Source organism: Glycine max, chromosome 8 (genome assembly GCF_000004515.6).
Source record: "Glycine max cultivar Williams 82 chromosome 8, Glycine_max_v4.0, whole genome shotgun sequence".
Lineage (NCBI taxonomy): Eukaryota > Viridiplantae > Streptophyta > Magnoliopsida > Fabales > Fabaceae > Glycine > Glycine max.
In genome coordinates this window covers 45,913,037-45,927,193 of record NC_038244.2, presented here as the reverse complement: position 1 = coordinate 45,927,193, position 14,157 = coordinate 45,913,037, and the positions used below count along the sequence as shown (strand labels likewise).

Sequence of the window (14,157 nt, the reverse complement as noted above, 5' to 3'; positions counted from 1 at the left end):
CCCATGAAAGAGAAAAACGCTTCAAACCTTATACTTTTGTTTCATTTTATATTAATAATAGTAATTATTATTATTATTATTATTTAGTGATAGTTTTTAACTTGTAACAACTATCAGAATTTTCAATCCTAACGTCATCAACCCAATTGGATGAAAAGGATCTAATTTAGGCAATTTAAAAAATTAAAGTACTCAATTGGAGTTTTTTAAAATATAAAGATCCAATCAAACACTTTAGTTAAATTTAAGGACAAAATTAAGAATTAAGTTTATAATCCCTCCCCTGTTAAATTACAAATGATATGAAACTCACATTATTCAAATATGCTCTATTATTGGCTTGGAACTTACTTATAAAGATAAAATTTATGGCTAAATTCCTATTTAATAAATCTCAATTATTATTTCTAAATTTTTAATTAAGTTTTTTAAAAATATATTTGAAAACGTATCTTCTTAACACATCTAAAAAATAGTCCGTTGAAAAAAATGTGTTGCTAATATTTATACCCTTCTGAAAGACGAAAATTTTAGAAACAACCTGCTCAAAAGTAGTAGGTATACTGCAAGCATGCACCAAATAAACAAATCATTGACAGCCAAATAAATTGGAGCTAAAATACGAGTAGATTTTCTCATCAAAAGTCAGGCTTATCCCTTTTCAATGGAGGCCTATTCACTGTTGGAAGGAGCTCTCTAAGTTCCTTAGCATGGCTATCCATGCCCTTGTATGTATAGGTTTTAATCATGGTTCTGTAAGTAACAATATCGGGTTTACAACCATTCTGTTTCATCATCTCAAGCACTCCCTTCATCTCAGCCAAACACCCTAACCTCGCATAAGCATCCACTAAGCAGTTGAAGAATACAGTGTCCAGTAATACATCTGAATTCTCGACAAAACGAAGGACACCACTGATTTTTTCAGGTTTACCTGCACGTGCATAAGCCCTCACAAGTGAGCACAGTGTAACACAACTAGGTTTTATTCTCTCTGACCGCATTAGTCTAAACAAGTACTCCATCTGTTTGAGATCCCCAGCCTTCCCAAAAGCATCAATGACAATATTAAAGGTCACAATTGTCCAAGAGTAATGGTACTTCTGCATGTATTCCATCACAGCACTCATTTTCTTGTAATCCTGAGCCTTGCCATAGGAATCCAAGAGAATGTTGAAAGTCTGAACATTAGGTTGGATTCCAGCATTTTGGAACTTCTCATAACACTTCTCCATTGTTTCAATTTGTCCAATGTTGCCAAATGCCCTGAGTGTTGAATTCATAGTCCATACATCGGGTTGGCAATACCGGTCAGCAAGCATTTCCACAAGTATAGATTCCATTTCTGAAAACCTTTCAAGAACAAAACAATTATATTACAAAACAATTATATTACAGATATGCAAATATGATGGTGTAGCTGGTTGCTAAAAGAATAAAATACAAGCTATACAACTAAATAAAAATGGAACAACTTCTATATCTCAAATTTGATTGGAAGGGAAGGGGCCGGGGGATCCAGGAATGGATGATGCTGTATTAGTGTCCAGCTATAGCAACAAAAATACATTAGGTGAGAGAGCTCATATATGGCAATCATAATGGTTATGACTGCCATTAAACTGACTATCCTTACCTAAAAAAAAGGATTGAACCTCTGCTCTCCCAATTGTTTTGATTGTATCTAAATTCTAGAGTAAGACAAAAAAGTAGGTAGTCAATGAAATTATTTTTCCAATTTCTCTTAGCAACCAGATTGAGGATGTATTGCTTTCAGAAAGTAAAAAAAGACAGACAAAAACAACTTACTTTCTTGCCTTCCCATAAGCATCAATAAGGGTATTGTAGGTAACTGTGTTAGGTTTGATTCCACGATTGGTCATATCAGATAAAAGACTCTGAATCTTGTCAAAGGCAAAAACCTGTAAGCAAGATTTTAGGAGGATTGAATAAGTCTGTACATCTGGCTGACAACCAGGTGTATTCTTCATTTCCTCAAGAAGAGAGAAAGCTTTGTCCAAGAGACCACTCCTACTGTAGGCCGATAACAGTGCAGTGTATGATTCACAGTCCAAAACACAGCCCTCATCAACCATAGCTTGAAAGAGTTCATGAGCTTTCTCAGGTTGCTTACATTTGCCAAGCATGACTATTAACTTGATGTATACACCAGTGTCAGGTTTGTACCAGATCTGTTCATGCAGTAGTTCAAAAACCTGAAACCATGACAGTATGCTTTGATATTATTATGAAGTCTTCCTATTAAAAAGAAAGTTACACCAGAATGTGTGTGAGAGAGTAGGTGCAAAAACATGTCAACTGTAGTTTTAAAATTCAAGTGCTTAAATATCAAATCATTCAAATTAAAAATTTTCAGTACATGAAATCCTTGAACAAGAGGAATTCTGTAAATAAGACTTCCTCCATCAATTTAACCCTCCTTATGTTGCCACACTGTTCAACTTATCTTCTAAATTCCAAAAGCAAAAATGCTTCCCTATATCTTTACTTCCTTCAACATTTCATATTTCCTGACTAATTACAATCTAAAACTACAGAACAAACACCAAATTCCAAACTCATATTACCACAATCACAAGACTCACAACATAATCCATATAGTTTGAATTTAAATGGAAATTAGTCAACTACAAAACTTACAAGCATAGAGTCCTATGGTAACAAACAACAATCCCTGAGACAAACAATTCATACTAAGCAAATACTTTCCTACGCCCAATTAGCATTCTCTAACCTAAACTGCAGTACAATAAAAAACCACACCATAAAAACTCAACTTCCATCTCATAACTCATTCACAGTCCCATACATATCAGTTTCCTTTCCTTATTTTCCATATCCAAATCCCTCTACAATAATTAAAATCTCAGAAAAACCACACACCTTCCATCTATTTCACCTTAAAATTCAACAATGCTCAATTAACCCTCAACTCTCATCTCATTTCCACCAAACACAACCACGTCAAGTAGAATATAAAAAAAAAAAAACTTTGTTCTCTCCCCTAAATCCCCACACAATCCAACACTAAGGCTTTGTTTGTTTTCCATTTTCAAAACCAGTTCTCTATAAATTTGTTGGGTCTCTAAGCACATTTGAAAGTGTTCGTCCCCAAACACATTTCTATTTCCCAAAAGCTAGTTCCCTAATCACTTAAACAGAGCAAAGCAATCCAAAAAAGAATAAAACTCAACCTGTCACCTCATCCCAACCCAACGAAACACCACATTGAACTTGAGAAAGAGAGCAACTAAAAACCTTGAGAGCGGATTCCCAACGCAGAGCCGTGACTCTTTCATGCAGCGCTTCAAGAACAGTTCTGGGAAGAAGCTTCTTGGAGTTGATGGGCCCCTTCTTCTTCCTACCACCACCGCTCTTATCAATCATGGCCTTCGTCGCCTCTCTCCACAGAATCACCGACACCGCTTTCTGCGACGCTACCTTTCTGTTCCTCATCTCCTTCCGCTCCCGCGCCTTCAGCTTCTCCAGCTCCCTCGCTATTCTCCGCGTCCGCTCGTCGGTGACCACCAATGACGCCGACAAAGAAGAAGGAGAAGGGGGTTCAGGGTCGGGTTCCGGGTCCAGGCGAGGCGAGGCTTGGAATCGTCTTGAAGCGGCGCGGCGGGCGGCGGTGGGCGGAGGGAAGGGTGGGACGCCGGGTGCGGTGGTGGAGAGTGATGCCATTTGGAACAGAACGGAACGAGAATATTAGGCTAAATTACTAAATTATCCTCAACAACACCTCCCGTGGAGTTGACATTTACAAGAAGAGCAGATCCTTAGTTTCATCCATGCATCCCAATCTTAACATCTAAGGATCTATTTGGTTCCAAAGATAGAAATAAGTTTTTTTTTTTTCTTTTCGAAATAAGTTACTGAAAATGAAGTGGGTACATTCGCATAAAAATGGATTTTTTGGACGACAAAAATCGATTTTTGTAGAATAAAAAACCAAATTTCTTTGAGTTTTAGACGGAAAAAATTGATTTTTTAGTCAAAAGAATTAATATTTTAGATAAAAAATGATTTTTCAGAAAAAGAATAATATTCTATGAGAAATATATTTCTCGTCTATGTTAAATCAAATAACACAATATATTATTTTATTTCTCATTTTTCAAATTATCTTTCTTCTATTTTTATTTATCCTATTTCTCTTTTAAGGAAACAAACCTATAGTATCACTTTTCATCTATCGAAGAATTTGCAAATTTTGTACTATAATATTAAACAAAAATATATTGATTCTGCAAGTATTGTACTATAATATTGGACAAAAAAAGCATACTTACTATGTTCCAACAACCATGTTAGTATTGGCCTGATCTTCACTCCCTCCAAAGATTCTAACCATACCAAAGTCTGATATTTTTGGATTTAGCTCTTCATCTAACAAGATATTACTTGTCTTCAAATCTGTGTATGATTCTTAGTCTGGAGTCTCTGTGCATATACAACAATCCTCGAGCTATTCCTTCTATTATACTATAGCGCTTCCTCCAATCCAGGAGTTTACTTTTTGATGGATCTAAAAAGTAATGGAAGCATTATACTCTTGTGAACATAATATTTGAAGAGTATATCGTGAAGCTGAGTCATCCAAATCCCCTGATTAGTATGCTTTCAAGAAAACTTAGTTATGAAATGATTGTTTATATCTTAAATATTTGTGTCCTAAATAAAGTAAAACATATAAATTTGGAATTAGATGAGCAAATACTAGAAGAACTAACCAAAGATTAACACATCCAAGCTTTTATTTGGCATGTATTCATATATCAACATCTTTTCATCACCTTCAATGCAACAGCCAAAAAGTTTGACAAGATTACGGTGTTGAAGCTTTGAAATCACCACTACTTCATTCATGAATTCTTCTAGACCTTGTCCAGATGCTCTAGATAGTCTTTTAACTGCTATTTCCTGTCCATCTTGCAGTTTCCCCTTGGGAAAATATTATTAAGAGAACAGCTATAAACAATGGATTCAAATATGACAACTTTGTTTTAAGGTACCTTGTACACAGGACCAAAACCACCCTGCCCAAGTTTGTTGGGCAGGTGGAAGTTGTTTGTGGCTATTGCAACCATTTCGAAATCTAATTGTAACAGCTCCGGTAGTGTAACTTGTGACAGTTCTTCAATTACTTTTTGGCTTGGATGTTCTGATGTTTCATCATTATTAAACAGTAGGGATGCTTTGTTGTTCCTTTTCCTTGCTGATTTACGAACAAAAACTTTTTAGCTCCTTTACGAACAAAAACTTAATTATATGATTAGTTATGAATGTACCAAAAATGGCGTTTAAATTACCTTGGTGATTGTACGTCCTCCACATGGCACATGCACAAGTAACAATGAGGATAGCTGCTATTATCACTGTAATTGTAATGATGATTGTTGCCTTTTTTTCCTTTATCTGTTAAAAGGTGAAAATTTAAATTTAAAATATAGGGAGATCAGTCCTAAGAAAATATGTTCAAAATGCTTGAGCAGACATAGCATACCATGTTCAAGTTCAGCATACGCTACACGAACATATAGAACAAGTTCTGCACTTGAGAATTGTTGTATGTCAAGTAGATTTCCAGTCCAAGACATACAACCAGTCCTATCATCATGAGAATACGCAACACAAGAGCAACTCTCCAATCTGGAACTTTAACCGTTTGCATTTTCAAAAATCCATCTTCCTTTGTATCTAAACTTGTGTTTTTGATCTTCAACCGTACGTTTCACACTGCAAGCCTGTGCTCCTAACGCATCCACTACTCCAGTTTTGTCTATCCCATTCCCCTTTGATCCTTGGCTCAAACCCTTTCAAACAGTTGCATATTTGTGAGCTCTGTGCATTGCAGATTGAAAATGACCCACATATACTATAAACATCACAATCGGATTCTGGACTAGTCCATGAAACTTCCGTGTCTTTCTTCTCATCATCCCACCTTGTTTCTTCTTATTGGCCTTTCGAATTCAAGACATAGATAGCATATTCAGATTCAATAGGCATTGAGTAATAGATATTTATATTTCCCTCCCCGTCTTCCACACCTTGAAAGCCATTAAGATACGCAGAGTCCGTGTTCGGTATCCATGTAAAGAGCCTACCATTCCATGGACCACTGCGCCAGTATGGTCGAGTTCCATTCCAAATTAGCAGTTCAATTAAATTTATGCGTTGAACAATATTGGAAGAGAAGCTCCAAATGGAAGGATTAGAAGGGCTTTTCCATGATGTAAGTTCTACTTTCAGACCTGCTCTTATATTTGTTGTAAGTTCCAGGCCAGGCAATAACGTATTTGAAGGATGCTGAAAACTATCCCACAAGATGTTTCCAGTTGAGGCTTCCATAAGTACAAGCTTACAAAAATCTGAAAACTCTGAGCTTGTATATTGGATGTTATGTTGGACATGTTTGATGACCAAATGACTTGTTTCGTTCCATTCAGCACCACAAGATTTCCATCTTCGGATATTGTAACTTTTCCAGAAGAATCATTCAGTGGTTGGTTTCTGTCAGCAACCCAGATGATTGTAGACTGAGACATCCACCAAATTCCGACATAGCGGTTTGTGGAGTTTTGAGGGGTGAAGAACCCCAAAGTGAATTTACCATCTTTGGACCTTAGAGTTTCAGGGTCCTTGATGGATTGTGATGGTGTCTATGGCAATGCCAACATCCAACAGATAACAACACAGCATGAACAAAACAAAGAACAAGTTTGTACGGTTGGTGGAATTATCCATTATTGAGATGAATAGATAACCAAGAACAAAGAATATAATATGAACCGAATGGACACATTATTCTTCCTTTGACATAATGACATTTGACACTTCCTTCTTATAGTCAATGGTCCATGGCATGCAAATGAGAATTTCTAGTTTGCTTCCCCAACACATTTGAATGGACTCTTCAAAACTGATATTTCCTGGTAGATACATAATTATTCAAAGTTAATTCTCTTGGATCAATTCAAATAATGGGTATAGAATAAACAGCCTTCACCATCACCTTGAATATTTTTCCCCTTCGATCCTTCTCTAGCTTTGCTTTATTTATTTATTATTATTTATTACATTGAGTCAACTTACCTGCGCAAATATTTAGGTAGCATTTATGTAGTCAAATTTACGGATGACAAGTTCCTAAGATAATTACTAAACTAATATTAGTTGTCTGATTCTTTTTAAAATCATTGCTTTAAAATAGTTTTGACAGGAATATGTATGTATGTATTTTTAATGAGAAGTAAAATACGTATGAAGCTTCCCAGTGGGAGCACAGTGTTGCATTATTAGCCCCATCAAAATGTTGAGTTTAACCTGACTAAATTCAGAAAATATTGTTCTAGTATTTATTTATTTTTTAAATATTACATATGTTAATCTTGACACATTTGATGGCGTAATTTTTTTTATTCTGTCAATTAATTAAAAAATACCTTGATATGACTTGTAATTATTATAAAATTAATAATTTTTAATTACCTAGCGATCTATATAATTAAATGAAAATATAAAAATATTGGACTTAACTATTATAAAATTAACAATTTTTACTTTAGCATACTGATTTATATAATGGAAAACTACAAGAAATGTATGCTCCCACGCACTAGTTCTTAGTAAGGTCGTGAACCACATACCCGCACCACGTACTAGAGCATATTGAGAATTATGTGATTGTTAATCAATTAATAACTGAATCAAATCGCGCAAGTAGTATTTATTGAAACTTTATTCATGCTAAGCAATATAAATGAATGTTTGATGAGATTTTGAATTATAATGCTAACTTAGAAGTATCATAAAAGCAATGAACAATAAAGACAATTGAAAACAGAACACAACTACTAAATCAAAAGCACAAACACTTTAGAGTGCTGGAAGAGAAAAATATGCAGATTTATGAAGTTTTTGAGTATTTGACCTTACTAAACCACTCTTGATGTAATAGTAATGATATTTTCTCTACTCAATATTTAGTCAAGTGTTATCCTAATTCACAAAAATACCCTAATCAAGATTCCTCTAATAAAAAGGCCTAAATTACTTCACTTAACTCCTAATCCTTTAGCAAGTTAAATGAAATGGATCACAACAAGGATTAAAACAAGGTTAATAAACCACATTCTATCCCTAGACATAAGTTTTATTATAAGCTACTTTTAGTTCTTAGTAGTGATAGTATTTTCCAATGACTCTCACTCTATAAAACATGCATATGGGTGATCAAACCATAAACAAAACAATAATAAAAGAAAGTAAGTAATAACATTGAAAATGAACATTAAGTAAATAAAAGAGATAATTACATCAAGAGTTTCTAGAGCACCAAATCACCTCTAACAATGGGTGAACCAGCCTCTCATTATCATGATGAACCTTACAAGAAAATAAAACACAAAGTAGAAGAAGAAGAAAATGATCAACAACCAAAAACTAGCCTAAGCTTTGTATTTTCGTGTTTTTCACTGTGTCCTAGAATAACTCTTGCCCTAGAATAGCTCTGTATTTTCGTGTTTTTCTACATATTTCATGCCACCACCAATATTGTGTGTGTTTTGGTTGGGCCTTTTTTCGATGGTCTTTGTGAAAGGCCCCCGACCAACATGGGTCAACTTCAAAGGCCAGCAATTTAATATGTAGTGGTATTTTATTTGATGGTGATTTAGTTAAAATTTTAAGGTTTAAATATGTTTTTAGTCTTTTAAATTTAAGATACTTTAGATTTGAACCATCAATTTAAAAATTCTCATTTTAGTCTCTTAAATTTTAAAAAATTTGTTTTTAGTCCCCCGAGTGAATTTGATTGACAAATTAGTCGAATTGTTTATCATAAGTCATGGAGTAATTTGTGAGTAAACTATATAGTTTCAGGACCATTCTGAAATTAAGTTTCTAAAATGTGAATATACACATATATATTTTACAATGGTATAGTTTGTTACATACGAAATATTATCTCAACTCATAATAAGAGATACAAATGAAAACCATTACATGTGAATAGGAGTTTAGAAATTTGGGAATCGAAAGTTGAAGTGTCATTACTAAAAAATTGAAAACTTTTTTTTTTCCTTCAGTTTTCCCCCTCTTCAACCAAGTGCCCAGGGCCATCGCCTCAAAAACCACCCACAGGGCTGGTACTAAAATCATTGGTACAAGTATATTGACCAAAGCTATATTTGATTCTCCTCTCAAATTTGCTATCTACCTTGGATATCTGTGACACTAACAATATTGATGGAGCAACATCTAAGAGTTTCTTCAGATGACGCCAAATTTAACATATTTTGCTGCAGGATGAATGCAGGTTGACTTGGAGGAGGAAGCGCAAGCTCACTGCTAAGCATAGAAATTACCGCAGCCATAGTGGGCCTGTCTACAGCATGTTCTTGTACACAAAGAAGTCCTATGTGTATGTACCTTAAAATATCTTCATGATGACTAGGATCGTGTATTTCTTGATCCATCATTAAAGATAACGTATTGCCTTCTCTCCATTGTATCCAGGCCTAAAATAAAAAATAAAAAAAAGTCAATGTTTGGAAGTTGTACCAGCAAAAGGCAAAAAACCCTGTAAATGAGTTAGAAATGAATTGTTGAGACATACAAATCCCAAAAGGCTAAGAGCATGCACGTTGTCGTAAAAGCTTGAGTTTCTTCTTCCACTAACAATCTCTAGTACCAAAACACCAAAGCTAAAGACATCTGATTTCTCTGAAAATAATCCTTGCATTGCATATTCAGGGGACATATAGCCACTGCATTCAAATGTAAAAGTTAATTCTCCAAGCATTTTTAGTCTGATATTGGAGAAAGAAAGCATACTTACTAGGTTCCAACAATCCTATTAGTGTTGGCCTGATCTTCAGTCCCTCCAAAGATTCTAGCCATACCAAAGTCTGATATTTTTGGATTCAGCTCTTCATCTAGCAAGATATTACTTGCCTTCAAATCTCTGTGTATAATTCTTAGTCTGGAGTCTCTGTGAAGATAAAGCAACCCTCGAGCTATTCCTTCTATTATGCTACTGCGCTTCCTCCAATCAAGGAGTTTACTTCTTGATTGATCTAAAAAGTAATGATGGCATTATACTAATGTTAACATAATATTAGAAAGGAAGTTTCGAAGCCGTTTCATCTAAATCCCCTGATTAGCTTTCAAGAAAACTCAAAAGTTGTGAAATGATTGTTTAGTTCTGAAATATTTTGTGAGCTAAATAAAGAAAAAGATAAAATTTTGGAAATGGATATGAGACAAATACTAGGGGAGGGACCAAAGAACTAACCAAAGATAAACACATCCAAACTTTTGTTTGGCATGTATTCATATATCAACATCTTTTCATCGCCTTCAGCACAGCAGCCAAAAAGTCTTACAAGATTGCGGTGTTGAAGCTTGGAAATCACCACAACTTCATTCATGAATTCTTCTAGACCTTGTCCAGACGCTCTAGAAAGTCTCTTAACTGCTATTTCCTGTCCATCTTGTAGTTTTCCCTGAGAAAAAAAGTATTAGTCAAACAACTATAGGTAATGGGTTCAAATACGACAATTTTGTTTTAAGGTACCTTGTACACTGGACCAAAACCACCCTGCCCAAGTTTGTTGGACAAGTCGAAGCTGTTTGTAGCTGTTGCAACCCTTTCAAAGTTGAACAGTAACAGCTCCGGTAGTGTAACTTGTGACAGTTCTTCAATTACTTTGTGGCTTGGATGGTTTGGTGTTTCATCATTGTTAAATCGTACAAAAGCCCTGTTGTTCCCTTTCCTTGCTGATTTAATTAAGTTCCATATCCTGCCTGGAGTGAGAAACATATATAAAGTAAGCTTACCTACTTTACCAACAAAACCTTACTAATATGACTAATACTGAAAGAAATGAAGATGGTGTCTTACCTGGATGATTGGAAGTCCTCCACATGACATATGCACAAGTAACAATCATGACAGTTCCTATTATCACTGTTATCGTAATGATGATTTTTGTGTTTGTCCCTTTATCTGTAATGAGAGGAAAATTAAAATTAAAATATAAGGAATTCAGTCCAAAGAAACTATGTTTTAAATGTTTGAGCAGAGTAGCAGACAAAGCATACCAAGTTCGGTGTGGGCTACACGAATATATAGATCAAGTCCTCCTTCTGAGAATTGTTGTATGTCAAGTAGATTCCCAGTCCAAGACATGCAACCAATCCCATCATCATGAGTATATGCAACACAAGAGCAATTCTCCAAGCATTGGCTTCTGCATATGTCTGGCTCAACAGGGGACCCTTCTGGAAAATCTGGAACTTTAACCATTTGCAGTTTCAAAAATCCATCTTCCTTTGTATCTCTACTTGTGTTGTGATCTTTGACCCTTTCACACTGCAATTGTGTTCTCCGAACACATCCACCAGTCCAGTTTTGTCTATTCCATTCCTCTTTGTTCCTTGGCTCAAACCCTTTCAAACAGCTACATATGGGTGAGCTCTGTGCATTACAGCTGGTGAACGGTCCACACATGCCATAAACATCACAATCTGATTCTTGACTTGTCCACACAAGTTGCATTTCTTTCTTCTCATCATACCACCACTTTTCTTCATATTGGCCTTGCGAATTCAACATATAGATTGTAAATGTTAATGCACTTGGAACTGTGTAATAGATTTCCGTATTTGCTTCCCCATCATCCCCACCTTTGAAACCATTACGATATGGTGACATGCTCGGTATCCCCGTAAATATCCCACCGTTCCATGGACCACTGCGCCAATATGGTTGAGTTTCATTCCAAACGAACACTTCAAGTATGTTTATGCGTTCAACAACACCCGAAGAGAAGCTCCCAACAGAGGGATTAGAGGGGCTTTTCCATGATGCAAGTTTTACTCTCATACTTGTACTGTTGCTTGAAAGTTTCATGCCGGGCAATAATGTATCTGAAGGTTGCTGAAAACTATCCCATAAGATGTTTCCCGTTGTGGTTTCGGTAAGTACAAGTTTGCCATAATCTGAAAACTGGGAAGTTGTATTGGATGATGTGTTGGACACATTTGATGACCAAACCACTTGTTTCTGTCCATTCAACACCACAAGATTGCCATCTTCAGAGATTGTAATAATTCCAGAAGAATCATTCAGTGGTTGGTTTCTGTTAGCAACCCATACGACTGTGGACTGAGATTTCCACCAAATTCCAACATAGCGGTTTTTGGAGTTTTGAGGACTGAAGAACCCCAAAGTGAAGTTACCATCTTTGGATCTTAGTGTTTCAGGGTCCTTGACGGGTTGTGATGATGTGATGGTGTCTACGGCAATAGCAACATCCAACACATAACAAAACAGTATGAACAGAACAAAGAACAAGTTTGCACAGCTGCTGAAACACATTACTGAAACACTTCCCTCCTAAAGTCAACGGTTTATGGCATGCAAATGAGAATTTCTAATATGCTCCAACACAATGAATGGACACTTCAAAAGAGAATTTCTCTTTGATCTGTTCAAATAACGTGTGTAGAATATATGAACTGGCTTCACCGTCTCCTTTCATTTCTCTAACTCTCTTTATTTATTTGTTTTTTCTTTCATTCAGTTGACTTTGCTAGCCCCTGAAATTATGAAATTTGCAAGGAAATTTCTGGAGTCAAATTTTCCTTATCCCCACGTAATTACTAAATTAGTATATTTTAGATTTCTGTTTCTTTCTAAAACTATACCTTCAAAATAGTTATCCAGGTAGTAGTTATTATATTATTTTATTGTTATAGTCGCCAAATATCTCATGCCAAGTTTGAATTAATAATTCAAATTTGAATACAGCAGAAGAAAAATGAATGAATCATTCAATTTAGCATGAACAAGTGCTGCATTATTAAACACATCGAACTATTTCGTATGGCCCGACCAAATTGACTATATTTATTTATTTATAGTTATATTATATGATTTTAATTTTGATACATTTTATAGTGTAATTTTTTTTGGGTTTAAATATGTTTTAGTTTTTCGATAAATGATTGACTTTTGTTTTAGGTCTCTCATAAACTTTTTTGTTGCATGATCTCTGATATATCAATTTTTTTAATATATTTCAATTAAATTCATATTCCATGCATTTCTCTTGTAGAAAAAGTTATACAAATATAACAGCATGAATATTAATTATATACATCTAATTTTCTAAGAAAATTATTACATTTTTAGTCTTATAGATTTTATCTGCACCCTTTTGCTTTCATACTTTAAGATATAAGATATAAGATTTGAGTCTCGGTAAATAGAGATAAGGTGTGGTTGAAAGGAAAGACATCATTAAAGGTGAATAAAATTAATGGATATTTTATATCAATATCATGATGATAAATTTTTTTTGAAGTACATAATTTCAAAACCAATGTGAAGGTTTATGAGGTTTGAAGGGTAACATCCTAACTCGTCTCTAATCCTCAAGTTATATTATCATTTAATATATTCTATGAGAGTGGAGTTATCAAGTCAGAATAAAAATTTATTGGGTGAATTGTAATTTTGGTCTTAATTTTTCAAATCCATGATTTTAGTACCTTGATTTTTAATGATAAGATTTGGTCTCTCTAGTTTTATAAATTTATGATTCTCTCCCCGATAAATTAGTAACTAATAATTGTAATTATTAGATATATTAAATTAATTATAAATTAAATAAAAATGATTAATTATTAAAATATTTAATAAAAGACGGCTAACCCTAATGTATTACTGTCAGTGGAATTTCGTGCGACAACAGAAGTAGAAGATGTTTGCAGATAATAGGAGAAGTACAGTATGAAAAATTAGAATTAATAATTTTTATTCAATTTTTTAATAATTACTAATTTTGATTAGTTTATAATAAACTTAATAACTCAATTAATCATAATTATTTGTTAATAATCCATCAAGAGAACCAAAATCACTAATTTATCAGACTAGGGATCAAATGTTACAATTAAAATCTACGGATCAAAATTATAAATTTGAGAAATTGAAGGACCAAAATTACAATTTGGTCAAATTTATTGTGTTTCTTTACTCACTTATTGACTTGTTGAATTTGCAATAAATTGGATTGTGATTAAATGTATCTTGCATTCATGATAAGCTAGGTTTCATAGATC

At 34.3% G+C, this 14,157-nt stretch overlaps 2 protein-coding genes and 1 pseudogene across 2 annotated transcripts; all 3 read right to left on the bottom strand.

The window, feature by feature from the left end:
- Positions 1 to 608: 608 nt before the first annotated feature.
- Positions 609 to 4,412, bottom strand: LOC100782157 (pentatricopeptide repeat-containing protein At5g48730, chloroplastic). The gene is made up of 3 exons (XM_003532239.5): positions 3,280 to 4,412; positions 1,810 to 2,216; positions 609 to 1,353 (listed from the first exon to the last, which is right to left on the bottom strand). Exons 1-3 carry the CDS (start codon positions 3,703 to 3,705, stop codon positions 639 to 641), a joined length of 1,548 nt encoding a protein of 515 aa, XP_003532287.1. The 5' UTR covers positions 3,706 to 4,412; the 3' UTR covers positions 609 to 638.
- LOC106794250 (G-type lectin S-receptor-like serine/threonine-protein kinase At1g11300) lies at positions 4,313 to 7,036 on the bottom strand (annotated as a pseudogene).
- A 1,952-nt stretch (positions 7,037 to 8,988) lies between these two features.
- Positions 8,989 to 12,574, bottom strand: LOC100779455 (G-type lectin S-receptor-like serine/threonine-protein kinase At1g11300). Its single transcript, XM_014779500.2, has 7 exons — positions 11,131 to 12,574; positions 10,931 to 11,035; positions 10,604 to 10,833; positions 10,322 to 10,532; positions 9,866 to 10,103; positions 9,644 to 9,794; positions 8,989 to 9,545 (listed from the first exon to the last, which is right to left on the bottom strand). Exons 1-7 carry the CDS (start codon positions 12,407 to 12,409, stop codon positions 9,237 to 9,239), a joined length of 2,523 nt encoding a protein of 840 aa, XP_014634986.1. The 5' UTR covers positions 12,410 to 12,574; the 3' UTR covers positions 8,989 to 9,236.
- Positions 12,575 to 14,157: the final 1,583 nt, after the last annotated feature.

What these genes read in the sequence shown, in the direction of transcription:
- LOC100779455 (XM_014779500.2), bottom strand. Translation starts at nt 12,409, where the DNA reads ATGTGTTTCAGCAGCTGTGCAAACTTGTTCTTTGTTCTGTTCATACTG. An exon ending in TGTAGCCCACACCGAACTTG is followed by an intron (nt 11,036 to 11,130) that starts GTATGCTTTGTC and finishes CTCTCATTACAG; the next exon opens with ATAAAGGGACAAACACAAAA. An exon ending in GAGGACTTCCAATCATCCAG is followed by an intron (nt 10,834 to 10,930) that starts GTAAGACACCAT and finishes TTCTCACTCCAG; the next exon opens with GCAGGATATGGAACTTAATT.
- LOC100782157 (XM_003532239.5), bottom strand. Translation starts at nt 3,705, where the DNA reads ATGGCATCACTCTCCACCACCGCACCCGGCGTCCCACCCTTCCCTCCG. An exon ending in GTTGGGAATCCGCTCTCAAG is followed by an intron (nt 2,217 to 3,279) that starts GTTTTTAGTTGC and finishes TCATGGTTTCAG; the next exon opens with GTTTTTGAACTACTGCATGA. An exon ending in GCTTATGGGAAGGCAAGAAA is followed by an intron (nt 1,354 to 1,809) that starts GTAAGTTGTTTT and finishes TGTTCTTGAAAG; the next exon opens with GTTTTCAGAAATGGAATCTA.